At 46.0% G+C, this 24941-nt stretch overlaps 1 protein-coding gene across 2 annotated transcripts; it reads right to left on the bottom strand.

Moving 5' to 3' along the window:
* Positions 1 to 1578: 1578 nt before the first annotated feature.
* CHRNA4 (cholinergic receptor nicotinic alpha 4 subunit) lies at positions 1579 to 24541 on the bottom strand. Of its 2 annotated transcripts, XM_009933874.2 has the most exons (6): positions 23978 to 24541; positions 22571 to 22722; positions 19099 to 19143; positions 18898 to 19007; positions 7733 to 9113; positions 1579 to 2159 (listed from the first exon to the last, which is right to left on the bottom strand). In XM_009933874.2, exons 1-6 carry the CDS (start codon positions 24036 to 24038, stop codon positions 2034 to 2036), a joined length of 1875 nt encoding a protein of 624 aa, XP_009932176.2. In that variant the 5' UTR covers positions 24039 to 24541; the 3' UTR covers positions 1579 to 2033. The 2 variants fall into 2 exon arrangements, with proteins under 2 accessions (XP_009932176.2, XP_075294903.1); XM_075438788.1 differs by lacking the exon at positions 22571 to 22722 and having other exon boundaries at positions 23978 to 24048.
* Positions 24542 to 24941: the final 400 nt, after the last annotated feature.

Genomic DNA, 24941 nt, shown 5'->3' on the forward strand with positions numbered 1-24941 from the left:
GTTTTTGTGAGCTGTACAGATTTGGAGCACTTGGCTGAGTCTGTGAACACAGAGGTTAGTTGTGGCTTCTTAGATGAGGCCAAACTGTCTGATCACTGCGTTGATTTTTGCTCAGACTGAGTGCAGTAACTCGTATTTCAAAAAAGTCTCTTTAAACCATATTGTCTCAGTTCCAGCATTACTATCACAAGCCTGTGCAGCTCTCTGCTGCTCACTGAGCCCCGTGGCATGAGCAAGCCTCATGTGCTAGGCTACTGCGTAGGGGTGCTGCACATCTCACCTGGGTTCTCACCTACCCTGGGCTCTGGATTCTACTGGGACCTTCTGGGCTGGCCTCCAGGCAGCTGCCTGCCTCTCCCGATGTGCATTCTCCAAAGATCTGGGCTAGCCAGAGCTGCCTAGCAGTAAACTTCACTGCGGCCAGACAGTCTTGTGTGTGCTGATCCCAACTGCGGGGTGTGGAGGAGATGCTGGGTGAAGCCCAGAGCCTCCCAGCTGCCAGCCTGGGTTTTGAGTCATGCAGCTGCGGCAGGTCCCGGGGGAAGCCTGTATTTTTAGACTGTGTCTGCCTTTCCTTGCACATGGTGGTAAAAAGTTTATAACCCCTTCTGCCTATGAGGGCTCTGAAGCAAGCAGGGAGACACTGGGCTGGGTGCTGCCGTGCTGTTCCCACATGGCACCCAGCAATCAGCAGCGAAGATGGGAATGGTGGGTTTGTAAGTACCGAAGAGCAGGGATGCTGAGCGGGACAGACTTGCAGCCTGGTCCAGTGCGGTCACTGTCCTGAGGCTGCAAATGCGTACAGAAAACAGGCAGAAGACAGCTAAAGCCCACTCTTGCCCTCTGTCTCCCAGCCTCTCACCCACACGTCTGGCTCAGCTGTGCCATCATGCACCGAAGTCTCCCTGCAGCAAGACAGGGCTTCAGCATCCCACCAGCATCTGCCCAGTGGTGCCTGTCCCTGCCCGCTTACTGCAGGTCCCAAAGCAAGGGCAAAATGTGTGAAGAGGTTGGTTTAGTTTGGATAGAGCTGGGAAGAGCACAGCTGCTGAGACCACTGGCCAAATTTAAGGCCGTAATACCTGTAATTTCTGCAAGGTCCCATTCTGAATTCCCAAGTGTGGCTGTGTGTTCAGGTTTCCCCACAAAATGGCACATTTCCTTTTTACGTTAACACACCGTCCTGGATTTCTCTTGTGGTTTCCCCATGTCTAAGTACCTTCCTCACCTACAGCAAGGGTTTTACAGCTCAGAGTGACCCTCTGCTATTCTGCAGCAGCCACAACTTGGATCCAGAGCATTTCCTTTGAAAGCACACTAAAGTGCTACCAACATGGTCTGAATCTTAACCCCAAATCCTCCCTTCATTTGCATGATCCTCACTCAGCTATAGTCCCCGTGGCTTCTGAAGGGCATTGGCCAAAGTAAAATCTGTCAATACAAAGACCGCAACTACTGTGCTAATGATCACTGTTGGTCTCAGTGGGGCTGAGCTGCCTCCAGCAATTCTTTCAGCCTTTCCAGTCTGTCCGTCTTTACCAGCTGACCACAGACCACAGCCTACACAGGTAGCCCAGATCTGGAACTTTATTTATAAAATGACTCACACAGGGACACACAGCCCCGAACCACTTCAGCTTGACAGGGCAAAATTTCTACTCAGGGCACAGTGACACCTCTGCAGACAACTGGAGTTAATTTGCCAGGGGCTGGCTCGGAGACGGGACGCCTTGTTATGTGCTGCCTTAGGGAACAAGCTCGTGTTCTTACATTGCTGAGTATATGCCAATGAATGCCACCATGCTATGTACAGACTTTAATAAGAACTTTTCCCCTAAATTAGATGGAGGAGATGAAAATGGCTTGGCAAAATGGCACAACCTCGGAAAGTATTCCCAGAGAGCTCTGGAGCATCTCAAACATGAACACACAGTAAATTATTCACAGGCCTGCCTCCATTTCTCTGCTCCTCTCCTTCCAGGTGAACTAAAATCCATAGAGTGGGATATACTTTCTTCCTTCTGGGGCCATATTTAGATCATTCCTGCCAGCCACGGTGGGAGAAAGAGACCAACAGTTCCCAGCAGACACACAATGATGAACATCCAGAGGAAGATCCTGTCAATGACCATGGCAACGTACTTCCAGTCTTCCTTCACCTGGGAACACAGAGATGAAAGGCTGATTATTAACATTTATTTGAGATTAAAACTTCTGAAGACTATTAGTGTTTTATTCCAGAATAGGATATTTTCTTCTAAATTCAGAGAGAGGAGGGAAAGGTCTCTTTTACCTTTACAGTACTATATGATGGCAAAGATTTATTCTGCCAGTTGCTGATGTGGGACTTCCAGACTGCGTGGGTGTGCATGTGCAATTGCAAACCCTGTTCACAGCTCCCCAGGGATGACATACGCCCACTGATAATTAAGCTCGTTTGCACACTCACTATCCCATTTTCCATGAGCAACATCTGTAATTGGGTGTGTAAATGAGGATGCAATTCAAGCTGTGGGCGGGGGGGAGAGAGAAATTACTCATTTCCCCACGCTCGTAAACAGATTTGCTTACAGATTAACGAAGCCAAATTGTTTCTGCGAAGGGATTTAGAGCTTGGGGTGAGTAAGCAGTGAAAATGAACCAGCAAATAAAAGTAGTCTTCCTCACCCTGCTTTTTCCCCGACTTTTGTCTTGCTGTGGGAGGATTTTCCAGCAATTCCTCTCTGGGGAGGTCTAGTACTTATTAATACCATCAGGCAAGAATTGTAAATGGCTATTTCATTAAGTAAGAAACCACATACATATGAAAACCTCTTTTATTACATTGCTGTTATTAATTCCTTTCCCAGGAAGAGGACTGATCAGATGGCAAAGTTTCATTTGATACGGCTGTACACATTATAATTTCCTACAGCACACCACTTGGTGATTAATAGAGCTGAGGGCTGAAACCTGGCATGCTGCCTTGCTCTTTAGGGAAAACATCTCAGCAGGAGCTAGCTCAAACCTCTTCGGTGGCCGTGATTACAATAATCATATAACAAGAACGGTACAGGCCTTTTCATCCACAGATCCTAGGTTTGTTTTAAACAAAGATAACAATAAGGGAGTAGCCCAGAACAGTTCGGTGTGAGCTAAAACACCAGTTGTAGGAGACCTGGCTTGACTTTTGTTTTTTTAAGGATTTGCTGATTATGCTGAAAATTCATTTTGGTAAAGGAAGCAATCCAAATAGCAATGAAATAGCCATGTGCAGCAGATGACTTTTTCACAGGTATAGTGGCAACTTCGGGTCCCAAAATATTAAGATCTGTCAAGCACCAAACAAACAAGCTCTGGACACAGCACAGTGACTCTGTGAATTCACTGAGTCTTCTCTTTCTCCATCCATCATGGATGAACCACTAAATTTTATCTTACACCTTGTGGGTGGTACAGTGAAATCGTGATGTGGCAGAGGGAGAGAATATGGAATCCTGGCTTCTGTGACCAATACTGTGACATTTTATTGAGCTAAGACAATTGTTCCTTGCAGGCAAGGTGTGTGTGCATTTACCCCATTTTGGCGTGCTGAACCCTGCACAAACTGATCATGAATTTTCCAATGCATTTGCAAAGTACCTGTCGTCGCTCTGTGCCTCAACGCAGACAACGTTCAGCTGAAGCAATGCCAGCAAAGCGAGCTCTGACTATGCCTCTCCTTATTTGCTGTGTGGGCTGCTTGGTTAGGACTTTAAATCATCGGGTGTTGTTCTGGCTGCTTGGTTCAGTAAGCAGCTTTGTAAATTGGGAAATGAGGCACGCACCAGAAACCGTATCATATTTTCCCCCAATTTGTTCTCTGATCAAAGCATCTTAAATTTCAGGAATACCTGAACATCTTCTAAAGTGCAAGAATTGGTTAAATATTTTCACGCAATAGACAATTTCATTCCCTTGAAAAACAGCACCCAGTTCAGCAGATCTTTACTCTTCAATAGGCAGAGGCAAACAGCTGAGGTTAATCCTGAAGCTTGTTATCTTCTTGGGGGAAACCACGCTGTTTTATGATCATACAGCCCTTAGCACACCCATCTATAATTAGGGAGAGTAAAAGAAATCGTGACCCTTGAAATCAAAAACAATTCTCTCATCCCAAGGATAAGGTCCCAGCGGATAACTCCCCTTTGCTGTACGTTTTCTGGTCTAGTCATCACTTGCTGAGGGTTGGAACGAGTCTATGATGCTTAAAATTCCTCGTGAGAAGGCCAGCTAAGCAAGCTCTGGGTAATTGTGTTTATGGGATTAGTGCCTCATGATGCAACCCATGTGTAAAGAATATCTGAAACTTACCATCTGATGTCCAGCTGTAAGGATGTATTGAGTAAATAGTGCCCCATTCTGGCAAAAGAAGCTTTTATGAGTATTCCTGCTAGTAAAGTGCTAGATTTTGTGAATGAAAGAAACTAGACGAGTTTCTCTTTGAGAAAAGAAGGGGAAATGGGAGAAGAGGAACAACAAGTTCAGCAGAAATTTGCTTTCAAATGTAATGGTGTTTGTATAAATACTCAGCCCATCGTGCAAATGACGGCTGGGAGTGCATCAGATGTTTGCAAAATCAATATCCAGCTTCAGACCGAGAGCACAGAGGGGTGAAACTGGAAATTATGGAGAGACAATGAAAAAAGAAAGAGGAAGGGGGGGAATAAAAGTTATCTGGATTTTTTGTTTTGTTTTGTTTCCTGACAGCACTGTGGCATTTCCCCGTGGCCCAGCACCTCACGTGGAGCATGATCCGCAGAGGCTTCTCTGACAACATCTATGCAGCTGCCAGCATCTGCCACCCCTTCTCCCGAGCTGCATTTTGATTAGTTTTTAAGAAGCTCACTCAAAAAACTATTTTCAGGAAAGGATCAGAGGCAGGAACCAGCTGACTCCCCACCCCCAAATTCCCGAAAAGTAAGGGAATCTGCAGCGCTTCCCCGGTCCAGCTCCTTGCAGGTCTGAGCAGTGGGAACAGGGCACCCTGCCCCAGGATTTGAGGGGAGGGTTGAGGAGCCTTGGTGACATCTGATCCTCAGGACCCAGAGCCTGCAACACAGATTAGAACAGTCCTGGGTGGGATTTTTTGCATTTTGTTAAAAATAAACCACTGAGATTATCCCGTGTTTCCGCCCCCTCAGCTACGTTCGCTCCCATTTTATTTTTAAGCTGTCTTCAGAGTCGTCTTATTAGAGTAGTCCAGCTCAGGCAGGAGGACAACAAGGCTTTCCAGATGGTGCTGCTGGTGTCTGGTTGTTTTGGCTCGTGTGTGACATGCAGCATGTTTTGCTTCTTAGCCTGTAATTAATTTCTAATGGCATTTCTATCATATGCTGGGACAACTCGGTCCTGTGTTTTCCCCAGTGTACCACAGTGCTCGCATTGTTTGCAGATATCTTTCTGTAACAAACAACTGCCTCTTGCATTTCCCATTTTCTCTTGCTGAAGCACTTAATTAAATGAGCTATTTACTTTTAATTCAGAAGCACTGCCCCTGTGGCTATGGTCCTTTAGAAAAAAGACAGGGACTTCAAAAGAAGCTGTGTTCTCATTCTGGCAAGGTGCATGTCTGAAAATATTACCCAGGAGACGGCGAGCTGTGTCTCGGAGACTGCGGCTGCATCAGAGCTGCCTGCTGACAGAGTTGTTGAAGACTTCCATGAAGGAATGCCACAATTTGATTTTAAGATGAAAGTGAATTTCTGAGTACTGATTTTTTCTCTAATAAATTCTCATTTTATTAGATCAGTTCTGCTCCTCATAGTAAATTTCAATTCCAGAAGAACACGTTTCCTTCTTCTTTTTCATTTCCACCTGGAGAAAAAGTGCACTTTCCCACCTGACAGGACTTGGATCCAGATAAAGAAAATAGTACCATCTCAGACCAGGATCAGCAAGTATTCTCCCAAATCTGAAAACCCAACCTCTGCCTGCCGTGCCAACCACAACTGCTGCGCGAGAGCAGAAGACTGTGGGCAGCTTTACAGGCTCTTCCTGGAGCGCCGTCACGGTGCATTGCTGGGTGTTTCCCTGGAGTCCTCGCTCGCAGCCTGGCTTGGCAGGAGGTCTCATCAGAGCCCTCAAAATAGCTCCTTTTCTTCTGCTTTTGATGTTTAGTGCTGGAAATAGCTTTCTCAGGATAATCACTTCATTTCAAGAGGAAGGCATAAGAAGGAAATTCGTGGCTGCTGCAGACTGTTTTCATTTTAAAGAAAGTTGCAATCATGGATTAACTGGAAAGAACCCAAGTTACTCAGCGACTCAGTTCTCGATGATATCAACAAGCTTAGCGGAAAGAGAATCATCTAAAATGGGAAGTATTATCGATGTAATATTCTTTCATTTGCACCAGGGGGAAACAAGTGAGTTAAAATCAACTGATTTCCATGGGTTTACTTGTGATTATGGCTAGGAGAAGAGAGTAGAGATTAATTCCCAGAGTCCTAACGTGCTTGTGAAGTGCTCTAGCTGGGCAAAGAGTGCTGGGCTGTCAACTAATGGAGATGGGGATTCACAGCCCTTCTCTGCACGGATTTGTTCTGCAACCTGGAACAGGTCACCTCGTCTCTGTATTTTGGCTGTCACTCCTCAACATGAGGAATAAACAGTTACTTCCTCCAAGGGATGTTGTGAAGTGAAACGCATTAAAGAACAGAGGCCTCTCAAACTATGGTACCAAAGAGTATATAAATGGGCAGGAGCACTTCATCTTTTGTTGCTGCTGCTAAGTGCTCAACGCTGTGAAAAATGCAAATATAAAGACACACTTCACGCTCAGGAAGCCTTGCATAAAAGCACTATGACTTGCACTGACTCAAAATCTTAAGAAAATCAAATCAGAAGCACAGCCGAAAAAGTACCTTTTGCTGATGGATGCTTCCAGGAAAAGCTAGATAAGACTTTTGCTTAGCAAGAAAGCGAACAGGTTATCTTTTGGCTTCCTTCGTTATTGCCATAATTAGCTAGCACATCATATCCGTAGTATTGCAGGGGAAAAGCTACAAGAGGTGTGAAAGGATGTGGCATTTGTATGTGCATCACCATCTCCATTAAAAGAAATTCTTTCAGCCTCTACTTTCCTTCTCAATTTGTAGCCATATTTACCCCTTGAGAGTAAGTGTGAAATTTGTCTGTCCACCCACCTTCCTGCACAGAGCCAATCGCTCCAGTGGAAGTCCACTAATGAGGAATCGCATCGTGCAGAGCTAAACATACCCTGCAACGTCCCCACGCTACAAGGCGCTTCCCACATCCACAACCTATTTTGGGAATTTGCTTTCCTAGGCTCAGCAGCCAGAGTCGATGCTTAATAAAAAACAGACAGTGTGAATGCACTGTCTGTCAAAGGCTTCTCTATAAAGAATACCTGCTATGTTCCCACCAGATGACTGCTTTTCGGGTCTCTCTCACAACTGTAGCTGCTTCCTTCCTACTTAACAACAACTTTACTCTTATTTTCTGCTGGAGAATCCTACTGTCCTAGAGCATGGTCTGGTTGTGCTACCCTCTTGGCCCACATGGCTGCCAAGACCTCAAGAACTACTCTCCAGCTGTGCCTAGAATGGCCAATGTGTTCAAAAGCCACCAATATCAGGGATGGCTGAGCCTGCAGCAGCTAATACACTCTCTATAGCCCCCAGGTTTGGTGGCGCTTCCTTAGCAGATAATTTTGGACTTACCCAAGGAGAGCAGGCTAAATTAACATACTTACTGAGAAATCCGCATCTTCTGCTCGCAGGTGGTCTGCGATGTAGTGAACCCCTTCCACTGCCAGCTTCAGGGCAGGGGACATCAACACCAGATGTTGCTCCTTGGCGCTGTGAGTCTTGCTTCCTTGAGCTGGTGTGCCAGCTGCCTCACCCTTTTTGCATTTACACTTGCACTGAGGGGCCTTGTGCTGGGGCTGCTCTTCATTTAGGTGGCACCGCTGGGATGCTGGAGAGCCAGTGGATTGGCCATTGGTCTGGGAAGAGTCCTCTTGCAGGTAGCAATACTGGATGCTCCGGGACCTACAGCGGATACTCCCTTCCTCTGCCTTATTGGGGCTGTACATCTGCTGAACACTTAGTGATCTGCCTTTCGAGATGGAGGTGGTCTGGGTGTCACTCAGGGGGTGGCATGAGGGCTGTGGAGAGGAGCAGGTCACCTGTACAGGCTCTGGGTGCAGCACAGAGTACTGCCCAGAAGGGGACTTGCAGACAGGCTGAGGCTTGGCTGGCTCCTCAATGTGGGCACAGAAGGAAGATGTAGGTGATGGCTCATTACTCTGAGGGCTGGGGGAAGATGAGGAAGTGAAGTTGGGTTCCACATCGATCTCAGACCAAAGCCTTGGTGTATTGGCTATTTTGTGCATAGATTCAATGAGCTTCTTGCAATTGTCTTTCACCGTGGAGGGTCGTTTCATGAAGAGGAGGCGTGGGACGATGTCAAGGAAGATCCTCCTCACCCAGTCAGGCATCGTGTGGGTACGCGGCGAACGATGGTGCACATTGAGCACAAACACAGTGATGATGATAGACAAGGTAACAAATATCATGGTAAAGAGAAGATACTCTCCAATCAGAGGGATGACCAAGGAGGTAGATGGGATGATCTCTGTGATTAGCAGCAGGAACACAGTGAGGGACAGCAGTACGGAGATGCACAAGGTTATCTTCTCTCCACACTCAGAGGGCAGGTAGAAGACCAGGACAGTCAGGCAGGAGATCAGCAAGCAGGGGATGATTAGATTGATGGTGTAGAACAGTGGCAGCCTCCGGATAATGAAGGAGTAAGTTATATCAGGGTAGATCTCTGTGCAGCATTCATATTTCTTGCTGTTGTAATTGCCTACAGCGTTGATGATGACCCATTCCCCACTCTCCCAGTAGTCCAGCTGGTCCACATGACTGTGCATGCTCACCAAGTCTATCTTGGCTTTGTCATAGGTCCAGGAGCCAAACTTCATTTTGCAGTTTTGCTGGTCAAAGGGGAAGAAGGTAACATCGATGCTGCAGGAGCTTTTATAGATAGCAGGGGGTGTCCATTTAATTCTCCCATCATAGAAGAGGTGGGCTTTGGTCAGGTGGGTGACTGCAAAGTCACCGTCAGCACTGGGGAGAGACAGAAGACAAAAAAATACCAAGGCTTCTCTGGGACATCTCAACTCTGTTAAAGAATTAGGATATTTAGTGCCTGGCTTCCAAAAACGCACTCGGGGCACCTGAGAGTTGCATGAGGCACGTCATGTGCAAACACTGGATCCATCCATGCTAGCCAGTGGGTTTTGAACTCTGTTGACTTATGCAAGCACTGGATTTGCACGCAAACATCAGCCCTCACCTTGCATAAGTCAGGTCCTTGAGGTGAATGTACACAAGCTTTCCTCAAAGGTGTTCCATAAATGCCCTGGAAAGGGTGGAGTTTGCTTTAGAGAGGTGGGAGGAACAACTATCAGGTAGTCTGGTTGTGGACTCTGCAGAATTAATTGTGACAGCTACTATAAATGAAAAAGTGTTGGGTAATCATTCAGCCTCTTACATCAAAAACAGCAAGAACATCCTATCAATAGGAATAATGAAAGTAAATCTCTTGATTTGCCAGTCAGGAAGAGAGCTGTCTTTTACAGTGTCTTCTTACACGGACTCTCAACTGGGGACTGTGTGCTGGTATAAGAGAAACAGATAACAACCCTTGATTTTATATCAGAAAGCCATTTTCCAGCCAGTGGAAAAAGCTATTGCATAAACAGTTTGTTTTTGGTTTGGATCTGCTCTTCTCAGCTGATCAGTGCACCTATTTTCCACAGCCCTGTGTCCTGCACCCATGACAACAGCTGGTTCCAGGTTGTCATGGGGTCTGGGATACAATTGTCTCAAAAAAAGCAACAGGAGAGGCAAGTGCACTGGGGATTTGGGGGAAGAAAGACCACCAAGGAATGCCATACTCAAGCTACAATAGTGTTGGAGAAAGGAGGAAGACTGAGAAACTCTGGGAATGGGAATCCCAGCCCTGGAGACATCCCTGTCCTCCGCCTGCCTCAGCATCACCAGCTGCAGCACTGCTCCTTCCTCAACCCACAGCTCTGCTACTACACATCAAACACTGAACCTGCCGCATGCCCGGATCTGTGGAGGCCACAGAAAGAAATTAGCTCATTAGTAGATTCAATTAGCACAGCAGATAATTAACGCGCTGCATGGCTATGCCATCAAGAAGCACTGTTCCTCCCCTGCTCTCAGTGGGAGGACATGTAGACTGTGACACTTTAACTCCATGTCTGGGGCCAAGTCCACAGGCACCTTCTCCACAGCAACATCCTTCCTGCGGGCAGCATCTGCACGATCTGCAGCCTGTGTCAGCTTACACAAAGGCCAGGCTGGACGGCGCTCCAAGCAACCTGGTCTAGTTGAAGATGTCCCTGCTCACTGCAGGGGGGTTGGGCTAGATGAGCTCTAAAGGTCACTTCCAACCCAAAGCATTCTATGATTCTATGAAAACTGAAGTGTTCAGAGATGCACAAGTGACATATCTCCTTGTTCGAATAATCGTCATGATGGAGATTGAGTGAATCACAAAATTACACCTTTGCCTGAAAATGAGCCAAGCCCCCACATCTGCAGCCCCTTTGTGCAGTGACTGGCTGAAACTCCAAACGCTCTCTTTCCCTTGATTTCTACTTACAGATGGAGGATTTTGGTACCCTTGGACAGTCACAACCTGGATCAAACACCCTGGTTCAAGGAGCCTTAAAATGTGGGTGAGTGTTGGATAGAGATGCTTTTTCATCCTGAGCAACTGTCTGAAAGGTTGAAATCCCAACTGAAAAAAGCAGGTGGAATCTTTTTGTAGAGCAATGCCCTCAAGTCTAGCTACAGGAACAGAGAAAAGAGCATCCAAAATATTGGGGACCATCTTCAACACCTGGCTCAAGCTGCTGCAGAGCTCGGGGGCACAGAGGAAGAAGCCTGTTGTGTGATGCCAAGTCACAGACAGCAACGCTGTTAAACAAAGGGGAAGCTGAGCAGGGAAGGCAGAGCTTCTTCTAAAAACTTGAGATGAATTATTCAGGCTGATATAGATAGAAAGCTCTCTGCTCCTACCCAGCCCTTCCGGCTGGAGCCAATCCAGCCTGCAGCCACTTTCCCAGCAACCAGCAAAGTCCCTTGGCCCTGCTCTGCTGCTTCAGCGCTCAGATGTGCCGTGACAGCAGCCATGCAGTGACGGGGCGCATGGGGGTCACAGCTCTCCTCTTCCTCACCACCAGCAAGATAAACAGTGCAGGGACGAACAGGTGGGGCCCTCAAGCTGCTGAAGGCAGAGGAACTTCCCTGAATGTATTTCTTTAGGAGATCATCCATTAATTCGTATGCAAAAGGCAGAAAAAAAAAGACTTTCTGATGTTTTGCCTCACCCTGTGAAGCATCCTCGTCAGTCCACGACCACACTGGTTTCCAGTGAGACTGGTGCAGTATTGCTCATTTGGGGAAACAGCAGCAGGATCTGGCCTTCAGCGAGCTGTCTTGGCTAACGCAGCATCTGGGCAGAGATGACGTATGCCCTCGACCCCCAGGATCATAGCCCAGATCTTTGGCTTTTGAGGCAATTTTCCAGGTTGGTTGAAATAATGGAAAAATAAACTCAGCATTATTGTGTGGTGGAGAAACGAGTTTTTACTAAACTCTGCTTTGTTTCTATAATGGAAAGCCTTTGCTCTTCGTGGCAGATTTTGGAAAAAAAATGAACATAAAAGGACTCAGTGCTTTTTGACCTTTGAACTGGACTTTTTCTAAAGCTTTAAATTAAAGCCAAAAACCAAAGCTAAAAACACGTACAAACCCAGACTTCTGTCTCCCAGGGAACAAGCCAGGACCACCATTGTGTTTTACTCTGATGCAAATAAAACCCATGAATGCCATTGTACCATCCACCCAACTCCTTTCTTACCTCTTCTTTCTTAAATCTAATTTACACTCCAGGACTTTGCTTTGAATGAAAACCTTCTTTTTTTTTTTTTTTTCCTCCTGGATTTTGCCTGCACTGTAAAGCCAGATTGAGACACGCAACGTGCACAGCAAGTGACAGTCCAGTGTTTGTTGTTCTCCTTGGTTTTCTTTCTAAATCTCAGTAGGAATTCGGAATCCTATTCTGCATTTAATAAGATCTCTGAGGCATGATTAAATCGTTCATTAATGAAACAATATGTTTATAATTGGATTCATATTAGAGAAAAGGGATAATGAGCATCCACTGGTGTTCCCCTTCTTAGGTAGAGCAATGTATAAGTGGCTGGGTAAACAACAGAGGTGTGTGTTTTCCCTTTTGAAAACTGTTGGAAAAAGGCATGGAACTCTTGCTAGAAATTCATCCAGGGACAATAATAATTCACTTAATTGTGTTTCATTCCCAGAAACGTCTTGTATGGCAGTTCTGCAGTCTCTGCGTGACCAGCCACACACCTCTCTTCTGCAAGTGTAGATGTAGCCAGTGTGACGCTGCAGAACTTGTGTGTCAGTAATTTCCATAACTGATCTGCTTCTTTGATGAGGAAGATACTTTTTAATTGCTTGCCTAACAAACCCAGCCTCATCCTGGGTCCTCTTCAGCTCACACATTATTACAAATAACACTGGTACTGCCTTCCAAGCTGGATTTTGCCTGCAGGGCTATGGCAGGAGTGAAACCAGCAGCAGAACAACTTCTAGCATTTGGGAGTCAGATAATGACTCTGAGGAACCATAAAACACCCTGGGATCCTCCTGCTTCTGCCTCACCAGCCTAACAGGGCTGTGAAGTAATTCCTGACTTTACTGGGTATGTCTGAAGTTCTCATTGCAGTTCAGTGTAGAGATACTCAAGCAATTTGTAAGCAGGGTAAATTAACCATGCTGTTGTACACAGATTGTATCCAAGCCAGCTATGTCATGCAAAGTAGTGTTCACAGTTGTCTTAACCCTTCATGCATACTTATATTTTTGCCTCCTTCTCAAAGCCTACCATCCACACTGGACCTGCTTACTGGATTAGAAGCTACGCTTGTTGGTGCAAGACCCGCCTGGACAAGGTCCTGTGCAGCCTGCTGTAGGTGACCCTGCTTCGGCAGGGGGGTTGGACTAGATGACCCACAGAGGTCCCTTCCAACCCCTACTATTCTGTGATTCTGTGCCCTGCTGATGCGGGGTGAACCTAGAGAGATGGTTTCATCCTGGGTGAGGCTTTCATTCTTCTCCTCTTGACATGAGAGAGGGAGAAAACAAGGTCACCTGGCTGTTGACAGTCTTCCAAACCCTTTCCCCAATGACTCCAAAGGATGAAGTGGAGATAACCGACTGCAAATGAAGTCTGCAGTTAGAAGATTGGGGAAACCTTGTTTTCCTGTGGAAGGCTTTGCTGTGGGAAAACCCATTCCCGGCCAAGTTGCGCCAACAGTTCTGACTGCATAATGTGACTATTTCCTTACATAGGAAGGTGGGAGATCTGATACAGTGGGACAGAGGAAATCCGCAGTCATTCCTTTATAGTGGTAGCACTTTTTCAGCTCGTTCAGTCTAGAGCACTGTGTTGTGACAGTTGTCATGAAAAACCATTTGGAAGAAGGAGCGAGTGCAAGGTAAACATCACTAGAACTTGAGAGCTGAGATAGTCAGGCTCTCCTGATTACTCTGACCTGACAGCTCTAAAAATCTGTCAGTAATAAAGTACTGAATCTCTTATATCTTCATGTCAAATACAACAGTGCACAACAATACAGGGAGAAGACAGTTGCTTATTTTTTTGCCAACAGAAATAACACTGTTGTATTCTGCAGCCTTTGATTTCTCATTTCAAGAATAAAGACTGTTATTCTAAAATCTTCGAAGTTTATAAGGGTTCAAGAATGGCGTTGTTTTACTGGCAGCCATCAACCATACTTCATTAAAAAGCTCTGGTCATGGAGAATTTTTTTTTTTTGCCAGTTTCCATTTTCCCTGCAGTTGGCAGATACATCATCTCACAAAATTAAAGGTTTTCAGGATGCATGTAAATGAGGCACACATTTATTTTAATTTCTGATGATACAATTCAAATCCAAACAGAGCTTTAAAAGCCTGAAAATTAGCTTTATACATATATGCATATAGCCAGAACGTCCTAATTTAAAGCTTTTTTCATCAAATAGCAGTAACCAAGGAAAACTGCAGTTTGAAGACCCTTTAAAGAATGTACCCTGCACCCTTTTTGTACACATTAAAGAGATGATTCTGTAATGTTCACATTAAAGCACTCTCCAAAGGGAAATTAGAGAATATTCTGTTTAACAATTGTTCTGTGCTACCAAAATGCACAGGTTGGAAGGAACTTCTGGACATTGTCTAGTCCAAATTCCCTCCTCAAAGCAGGGTCAGCTACAAGAGGATCAGGACCTTCTCCAGTCAGATTTTAGATATCTCCAAGGTCTTGGCAACTTGGGCACAAAACTTCTTGGGTACATAGATGGAGGTGTCCGCGAACTGATGCATACCTAAAAGGTCACATCCCAGCTTTTGCTTGCTTCAGATGTTTAGAAATCGGTGGTAACAGATATTTTGATTGTTCCTTAGTAAAATAGGCATCTGTCTCAGAAATCGCTGTGCTACACCAATGAAATAAGAACAAGTTTCTCAGAAGGTTCTAACAGTGCTGAATTTGTGCATTTTTCCTCAGTTCTTCCCTTTGCCAAGCATCCTCATCAGCACTTTTGAGGCAACACTCTAGCTCTGTCCTTAGCATAAGGCTAGGAGAAGTCCTTGGATGCTAACACAGCAACAGCCCATGAGAGAGATCCCTCTTATAGATTTCTTTCTATCAATTCCTGTATTACTGGATAGAGCTTGGCAGCAAACCTCAAAGGCATCTAGAGATGTAATTGCTCTCCAGAAACATAGTCATTTAAACTCCCAGAAGAATCAGGAAAGCTAAAGTGTGAAGTAGTGATTACAGGCTTATTATAAGTACAATCTGGTGCAAAATGACAAGATTTGTGCAAGTACACATCCATAAAGAAAAATGTCAAGAATGTTTCAATATTTCAAAGGTTAGACTCGGGCATCTTTTCGTATTTTTTCTCCAAACAGCTTTGGTATGAGTCAGGAAGCCAGTGTTACTCCATAAGTCTCAGTGGTTGCAAACGTCACAGTATAGTTCAAAAGAACAAGGCACTACAGCATAGTCCAAAAGAAATTTTTGCTTTCTCATGATTTTCATTACCCAGTCCAGTAATCCTTCATGTCCAGATTGCCACTGGATGAATTCCTTAAGATAGTTCCTACTCTTAATTACAGAAATTTGTATTTGAATTCCCTTCATGTATGATCCTGTCTTTTATTCTTTCTTTTTTTTTTTTTTTTTTTGTCACTATAGAGGCTAAGGCAGGGGTTACTTTCTTTGGAACAGCTTACACCAGAAAATATTGAGAAAAAGGAAAATTTTGAAGTCTGAATGTTCCCAGTACCTTCTTCCCAGGTTTTACAATCACCAGGCTAGGGAAGACAAATGCTATGATGCTATCACAAATATCCAGTTGAGAACTGGCCAGTGAAGCTCACATTTCAAGTTCGCTGCCCATCCATTAGGCTCAAGGACAGGGTCTTGCATTCCTCTCGGCAGCCTTCAGCAGCTGGAGCACCTAGCTGCAGATCTGTGGTTTCAGGGTTTCCTCCTTCAGAGTTTCTATATCGCACAGGGTCCAAATGGCTCAACACAGTGATGGAGAGGTGAAAAAAAAAAAAAAAAAAGAAATGCAGCCCCAAGAGCTCATTCCCTGATTAAACAAAAAAAAAAATATTTTTTTACTTGAAATATACAAAGGAAAACTAAAGTGTGCTAAAAGTCCATTCATGAATCGGAAAATAAATCAATGCAAGGGATTAGATAATTCATTTATAAATGATTTGGTGGTGTCTGAAGAGTCTTTACAGCCTCAGATAAGGAACAGCTGGCCTTCTTGGCAGAGAAGAAGAGGCTTTGTCGCGTCACAATTAACTCATATTCCTCTGTTATGTTTTGTCACATCTAGTAGAAACTATTTACAGAGTGTTGGAACTTCTCTCATCAAGCCTGAAAATTGAACTGCGTACTAATTTCCCTGTAGGATATTAATTTGGTTTTAGATTCCTTATGAATGTTGACAACTACATATACTCTCTAGGTCAAACTAGATGAGTTTACTGATTTAGTTTGGGCCTCCAGAGTGGATAAATGGAAGTTTTCGACAATAATGAGCTTAGATATGAGAATAAAGTCACCACAAGAGGTTAGATTTCCTTAAAGATGTAAATCTCAAATCAATTTAAACTTCACCATTTCTATATGTACCCCAGGACAAAACCAGAAGAGGCATTTCTGCAACCTCCGGCCCAGAAAGTCTCTATTACAAGGGATACCATCCCAAACAGAAATACCATACTTCTGCCAGAGCATGTGGTAAGCACTAAACAACTCGTATGAAAAAGCCTGAACAGTGCAAAAGGCCGCTGTGGCTGCGCTCTCTCTTCCACCAAGGTCTCTGCACACAATTCTCTTGCTCTTAGGGGGCCCAGAATTATGTGCATGTACTTTAAATTCCCTTCAAACAATATATATACACACTTTATACATATGTAAAATATGAGACAGAATCCTTGTTAGCATCACCCATGACTAGTCACTGCATTTGCAAAGCCTCTCTTTCTAAAATATTTCTAGCTGAGATGCTCGCAAAGAGAAACACTGTCTGGTTGTGAGGTTGGTGAGCTGCCATGCAGAAGACCCTCATTTTGGTGTCCCATCATCCTACAGTGTTGCCTTGCATGAATTGCATTTGCCCTGCCTTGCCATGCAACCCCTGAAAAACATGAAACCTGATTGTTAGAGCAGTGCAACTAAGATATTGCGTGCAGCTTCAGATGTGTTTGGTAGGAAGTTAGGTAGAAGGGTAGAAAACAGTCTACACGACTGAATGAAAGAGCATGAGCAAATACAGTAGTAAAGAAATATAAAATTAATGGAAAATCATTACTGACTGGCTAGTAGTTGGCGCCTACATCCATGTTTAATTCATGGATAAAGCAACCAATTAAAAATGCATGACAGACTCACGATAACCAACAAAGCAATGCATGATTATTAATAGTAAGTATGGATAAAGGGAGAGAAGTAGCTTGTATTTCGGTAGCTGGGGCACTAGAACTCCCTGTGTGGGAGCAGGTCACCGATACAGTTAGACTTGCTCTCTGCCTTACCTCAAGTCAGACTGGGTGGGCAAGGCTGAAAGACTTGCATCCCAGAAGGAGGATAAGGAGGACGTTCTGGAATAGCTGCTGTGGCCAGCAGGTAGGCAGCTCCTCCCTGGAGACCCTGCAGTTGCTCAAGCGATAGTGGCAGTGAACTAGGACAGCAGGGCAGAGGGGCAAAGCCTGCAAGAGGCAGAAGCCAAAGGCTACCCAGCTCAGCAGTCTGGGTGCCCAGTGACCTCTGGGGGCTGCTTTCAGCATGAAGTCCCAAAATGTCTAGTGCACAAAGGGATACCATGGCCTCCTTTAGTGCTATGGCCCTCCTTGCGTGGACCATGCTCATCAACCTTGGTGAGCATGGTGAGCCAAGGGAGCAGATGCAGAGGTGACACAACAGGCTCTTGTGCACCAGCAGCACCAGCAAAGGGATGGTTTGAACCACAAAGGTCCCACAGACAGTGGAGATCTGTGTAGCACTGTTTCCTTTGGCACTATGGTCCATCACAACAACCACCAGAAGCTCCAAAAATAATAATCCTTACTATTGTCATTAATTAAGCAAGAAGGACAAGGACATTCATTTTTTCCAGTGGAAGCTGTGAACACCTTTCTTGGCTGCAAGGTGAGGCACTTGTATGTAATATTCACACTCGGAGTGTGTCCCTGTAGGATAGCAAGGTCCAAGTGCCTGTGAATTGGTCATTTCTATTGGTCTAACCTCTGGAAGGTGCTATGTGAGGATGAAGTAATTTCCTAGAAGTTTACAATCACTCCCCGCCACCGAGGACCAGAGACAAGCTAAGGGGAAAGATAACAATTTCCATAGCCTCCAAAGCTCACAATCCCCTGAACAGATTTCTCCCTCAGCCATTTTTTTTTTTTTTGGAAATCAAAAGCAAAATCCTATCAAACTAGAACCAGGCAACTGTTTATTAAAAATAAGCCTGGCTTCCATTGTAAGGGCTTTCTCTGAGAGTTAGCCACATACAAAGCTGGTTTTGTTTGATGCTCGCAGCAAGTGGGATATCCTACATCCCAGGAGAGTGGAGAGCTCTGGTATGATAAGCCAAGGAGAAAACAGTCTTGGCACTTGGACAGTCTTTCCAAGAATATTAACAGGCTCCAAAGGAAAGAAAGAAAACAACCACCTGCTCCCTAAGAAGTGTCCAAACAAGAGACAAGCATTAGGGATCCGTGAGAAATATCTATTTAGGAATATTTCTGGAATGGTATTGGGCTGACCTGAAACTTGTATTTATAGACATGCAAGCCTGACATTTTCCAGCCTACTAAGCCCATCCTCAGTAATTGGTTTTTCCAGTTGATGGTGACAAATTAGGGGAGAGCTCCTTGGTGAAATGAAACTGAAGATGACTGAAAGCTCAAACTCGGCTTAATTGTGTATCTGACACGTGAAGAGAAAACAATATTCACACCCGCCATAAAACTTGCTGTCCAGGGCAAGGAACGTTAGGAGAACAAAGCCCTTGTGATGAATGTTACTCATGTCATTTAAGGCATGTCTGGGACTGATATTATGAGAACCTACATGGAATTCCACCACAGAGAACAAAATAAGGAGGAACAATTGCAAGAAGCACCTCGATGCCGTATGCAGAGAAAATTTGCAAGGATGAGTTTGCCCTCTGGCCACAGTGCTCACACTCACTTGTTGTAGAGGACAATATCTGGCCTCCAGATAAGCTCCGAGGGGATTCGGATGGATGTGACGTTTTCATATTCTTGGGGGTCCCAGCGTAGCTTGTAATCATTCCACTCCTGCCAAAAAAAAGGTGTTTACAAAGCTGGGAGAGTTCAGATTGCAAAACTGAAAAGGAGTATGGAAAAGCACATGTTTTAGTGTACCCACCTGCTTCACCCACACGTTTGTGGTCATCATTTGATTTTTCTCATCCTGAAATGCAAGATCAGATGTTGTTTACAGAAGCAGATGAAGCAGTCCAAGGAACTGATTAAATTTCTCTTAATTGTACTTCATTTCTGTAATTATAAATCACCTCTGCAGTAAATGTAAGTGCCATCTTGGAAACAAAAAGCAGATGTTTCTGTCATTTAACATGGGACGGGGCACAGCTGCCTGATTCCACTGAACAGCTGAGCCTGCACCTAAGCAATCTTGTGAGCAGACAGACTTGAATTTATGGGGATTTTCATCGGTGCTGATGGATTCAGCCTCGGATGATGGCAACAAGCAGAGGAAAGGGCTCCACAGCTCGGCTTTGACCTGAGCACCGAAGGCAGGGGAATGCTGGGTATGTATCCTTACTAACACGTGTGTGCATGGATTATAGTGCTCAGCTTCATCTGCAAGTAATGTTTAGTACTTCTACGGTGAAATGTTATCTGTGAACATAGTTCTCGAAACGTAAAGCTCCACAGTATTTCTCCTAACAAATACATGAAGTCAGAGCACTATGGATCAGGTTTTCCTAATAAACCCGAGCTACTCAGCTGACACATAACCTTTGGACAGGCTGGTGTATACTCGTGCTGCCATTTGGTAGACTTTTCCCCAACTCTAAGTACAAATAGTACAGAAAGGCAGAACTATGTATACATTTTTAAATAAAGTAAGGCAGATACAATGCTCGCAGCACTATGGTAGAATTAAATAGTTTACCGCTTGCCTTGCATGCTGGTTACAACCCCTATGTAAACAACCAAGATGCATTACGTGGGGCAGAACTTACTCCTACTCCGATTTAAGTGTCACACCAGAGCGCAGAGCTTCTTTCCGCGTTTGCTTCTTTCCTGTCTCTTTGTGGTCTGGCGTGAAAAGCAGCTCAATTGACAGGGCTCACTTGGAAGCAAACTGCTCATCATTAACCTTGCTCTTGTGGCAGTTCAGGATTAATTCTGCACATTAAAAGCCAGGAGAGTCATGGCAGGGCTATGCATCCCCCTCGCTGAGCCTCCTCATTGCTGTACTGGCATCAAGCGCAAAATCTAATCAGAGATACCCTCGTCTGGGGATTAGGGACCAGAAGCACATGGAAGAAGGTGGAATACAAAAAACATTTAAATGAGCAACAAAGGAAAAAATGCAGCTGCTTCCTTGGTTTCAGGTGAGAGATGAGGAATGCCACTGGAGGAGGCTGCCACGTCCTGGACTGGACCAATCCTTGAGCATCTGCGTCTCCTACCACTTTGAAATTCAAGCATCTGCAGGTCTCCACCACAGTCCCTGCACTGGGGATCCCAGTCTTACAGGTGCTACCCTTTACTGGAATTTTCCGCCCTGGCTGGGTGCAGATCCTTGGTGGAAACTCTTGCCCATCACTACACCCGAGAGCCTGGCCGTCCTCCTGCCCCGAGCGAAGCATGACTCTAGTCTCACGGGCTCATCGCGGAGGGGGTTTGCAATGTGCTAATGACTGACTGCCTCCTCTGCCTGCACGGCTGACTTCTCCTGCACGGAGCCAGCCCAGAGGACAGCAGGCGATTCTGCAGCCGATGGCGGGGTTGCGCTGCCCGGCCTCTTTCCTCAAAGTGAATGCAGCACACGAGGTCCTGCAGACACACGGGCTGAGAAGCCCAAATGTGTTCTTCAGTGCCTGGACACATGCTTGACCTCTTACCAGTCTTTTCTGGGGTCAGAAAACCCTCAGCACACCAGGCTGAGGTAAGGACATGCAGGGATGTCAAGCTCCACATTGATTTTTGTTCTCCCCCTCCAGCTTTTTTCAGAAGGAGTTGGGGTTTGAGTATGGCTCTGATTTCTCTTTCAGACTTCTTGTCGTTGGGAGCTAAATGTCGGGTCTAACAATTGCAGTGGGGTTTGCACCAAAACAGTGTCGCTGCTGGGAAGGGGGAGAGACCACCGAAGTGCTGCAGCAGTGGCCGGGGGTGTCATCAGTCCCCAGCCACACAGAGTGGGGCAGGAAGGGTTCAGAGCTCTCCTCCAGCCATACCCAGCAGCCCCAGCACAGAACTATTTGCACTTCTAACCACTGACATGATTTTAAGAAGATTAATTCTTCTTAAGTAAACTGGGAAAAGCACTATGAAGCAGGTGTATCGATCTCCCCCCTCCCAGGATTCAGCAGCTGCATAATGGAAAGTCTCTCTCATGCCTCCACAGTCACTAATGTCTCATCTTTAGTCTTATCAATTATTCAGATGAGAACCGTACAACTTCAACATTAGCAACTGCAAACAGCCCTGGATCCCTCAGGCTGATGCAAGAGAGAGGAGGGGAATGGAAGACCTTTTCTGTGCTGCAAAGCTGGAACCTGATGGCTTCTGCACAAGGAGAGGCAACTCGCTAGCAACTAGTGCCTTTGGTTGCTCACCTCCCGCACCACCTCGGCTGTGATTCCTCTGCATCTCAAAACTCGTATCTCAAAATATAATCTGCTGTAGAGAGTCATCAGTTCTGATTGTCCCATGCCAGTAATGTCTTTAAGTTGCATTATACTTTCTGTTATCACCCCCTTTTACCCTGCCACATGCATACAGTAGAAGTGACAGAAAACCTCTGAAAGCCAGGTCGATCTTTGTTCAAGAGAAGTGCGTCTGCACAAATGCACTGTCCTGGCAAGAGACGCATGCAGACAGGGACAGCAGCGTGAAGTGTGCAGGAGCAGATCTGCACAAGCTAGAGAGTGTCTGTGTGTGTGTGTGTGTGTGTGTGTGTGTGCGTGCTGAACTTCTGCAGCCCTGCAGACATCTCCTGTGGATTCAACACTTGACCCCAACACACTGTGATGGAGTAATTCTTGAAATACTGTTTCAGTGGGCATCAGTCCGGAGCACAAACCACTCCTTTTTGTACACAGAGCATGCAGTTTGCACACGTGTAAGTTCTATTTGAGCAAACATTCAGAAACAATTTTCTTGTTAATATCAGCCAGATTAGCTAACGACCCTCCTAACTGTCATTTGCAGAAAGCTCTTCAGGCAAGCCATCTTCCAGAGACGCGTAAAGCACTGTTCCTATTAGCTTGTGTAAATTAGTGTTGATAATTATGGCTCAAATTCCAAATCAGCTATTTATTATTTTCCTCAGCCAGGACTCTCTGGCATTTATACCAGTTACTCCACTGCTCCGCAGTGATCAGTTCCATGGGTTTTGATAAGGATTTTGAGATTTTGTCTACAACACATTAAGAATAAAGGAACCACTTTGATGGCCAGCTACTCACATGAGTCATCCCTCATTCCAGCAGAGCTGTCTGCATGATAACTATTCTCTGCCGGGAGCAAAGCCTTCCCAACCTGACCCTGGATCAGCCCGTAAAACCTGCATGCACCAGGAGCCTCTCCCCAAGCTCAAACCCAGTTAATCTTGACCATTTGTTGCACGAATGGGTTACACTTACAACATCAATGAGCTGGGCAATGGACAAGCCAAAGCGCACGAGGACCACATCGGAAATGTTGGCAACAGGGCGGGACCACTTGTTGTAACCAGAGAAGAGTTTCTTCAGCAGACGCTCCTCCGCGTGGGCTCGGGTTTCCATGTGGCCGAAGGCTGGGGAGAAGGCATGGCTCATGGCGGCATGAAAAAACACATGCAGCTTCAAGAGCTGGCATAGCTGGAGCCTTCTCAGGCGCGATCCCAAGGGTAACCCCAGTGATGGGCAAGTAGGGACACATGGGAGGGGGATGCCACCCTGGCAACTTGTCTCCCCACTACCCCAGGCATAGCCAACTGTTCACCCAGCGTGGCCAGTTCCCGATGTAGGGTTTCTATTGCAGAGCCAGATAGGTCTGCAGAAAGTGGGGGCATCCGTAAAACCATTTGAAAAACACTACTTGGGCCATTGGCCCCTGAATCTGGTTTAAATTTTATGGCCACTTCATGGCAAGTTTCTAGCACTGAGGTCTGCAAGCAGGAAAGAGGGATGCTAGCAAGGCAAGGCAAAAAGGAAAAAAAGCAGCCTGCTGCTGGGAGACAGGGATTTTGGATCAGATTTACACATAAAAAACTGGCATCAAATGCATGAGAAAAAAAAAGACAGACTGAAATTCAGCTGTTCAAACTAACCTACATAGCTGGTCTTTCACGAAACCAATGGGTGAAGGAAGAGGATGGGGAAGAGCGCAAACTGGATAACAAGAGCGCACTTTCCCTCAAGAATGACTTTATAAGTTGGAGGCTGCGAGGAGCAGCCCTGACCCTGCACGTACTCTACAGGAACTCTCAGAGGTGCCTGTTGGTTATCAAAAATTAAAGCCACTTTTCTTGGAGGGGGGCTGCTGGGGGAGCTGCCCTTCCATGCCAGCTGCACGCAGAGGTACCCTCCACCATGGCCGGCGCGGAGAAGGAGCCGGGGGCTCTCCCCGCATCCCTCGTGGAATATGGCTCCTACTTAGTCTTTATCTGCCCTGGATTATACAAAGGGAAGCATTAGCTGAGCGCTGGCTGTGCTCTCCCCAGCCGGAGCTGTAGCCCCGAGACACATTAACACACTTTACCCAGGGAAGAAAAACCCAGACAAGAAGCAGGATGCTGAGCCCCTGCCTGTGTTCTCCCTCCTGTCCCCTTCCCCACCGCGGCTTTAACCCTTTCCCCAGCAAATCAGGCAAGGAGCAGAAAATAAAAGCAAAGGATTGCTTGGCAGAGGCTGGTATTTAGGGCACCTGCAATGATGGGGCAGGAGGATGGAGGAACGGGGGGAATTCCTTGTTGCTGGGGACCGGTCTTTGCAGCATGCCTTTGAGAAGGATAAGGGAAAAAAGAGCTAAAGAGCAGAGCAGGGGTAGAAAAGCTTTCTCAAACTTACCGGGGAAGACACTGGCACACAGCAGGAGGAGGAGGTTTCCTTCAGACACGAGAAATCCCATTGTGGAGCAGAGCTCGGGCTCTAGTACACAGAGCCTCCCGTCTGGGCAACTTTGCCTCTCTGAGTCTCTGGATCTTCCAGCTTCATTCCCCTAACTCCTTTTTCTCTCTCCCTCTCACGTGCCTCTGGGAAGGGATAATAGCTGGCAGTTTGTTCGTTTTTTCTGCTCTCTTCTGACTGATTTCCAGCTCTTCCTCCTAGAAGGATGCTCTTCCCTGGGACACAGACGCACGTAGACTTGCAAGAGATGCGTAAAGGCTGCAGCAAGCTCCCGTAAAGAGACACGAAATGCACAGCCTCCCCCGGCTCTCCGGCTTGCTCCTCTCCCCTCTCCTACGGGGCGGTTTGGCTTCTCGGTTTGCTCCTTGCTGCTGCTGCTTTCACCCTTCCCCCAGCCCTTTGGGCAGCCTTTGCTCAGATTTTTCTGCCCGTGGGCCACCAATGCCCACGCCAGCCCTCGGTGGAGCAGAGAGTGAGCCCAGTGTGTTTGTAGATTTAATGTAGTCAGACCTGCCCACCTCCTGCATAGGAGGAGGAGAGAATCTGTGCACTCCAGCAAACAGGCTGCAGGGAGGAAAACTTTGAGCATGAGAAATACAGGGGGAGATCCAGACCCCAGCTGCAGCCAGAGATGGTGGATACGGATCCATCTGGGATCTTTACAGCACCTGAAGCCCAAACAGTTCTTAATTAACGAAAGCTGGCTGTTTAATCTTGCCCAATTGCTTTTCCAAATCACTCCTGTAAACCAACAGGGTAATTAGCCTGAGATATTTCTGGCCTGGGCACATATCTTTGCTGTCAATAGTTATTGGGCTGATGAACCTGCCCTTGAGAACCGGGCTCTGCTGTGCTTGGCACTGTATGAACACGCAGTACAAATACAAATATTAGTCTCTACTCA

This window comes from Opisthocomus hoazin, chromosome 18 (assembly GCF_030867145.1).
Source record: "Opisthocomus hoazin isolate bOpiHoa1 chromosome 18, bOpiHoa1.hap1, whole genome shotgun sequence".
In the NCBI taxonomy this organism is placed as follows: Eukaryota; Metazoa; Chordata; class Aves; order Opisthocomiformes; family Opisthocomidae; genus Opisthocomus; species Opisthocomus hoazin.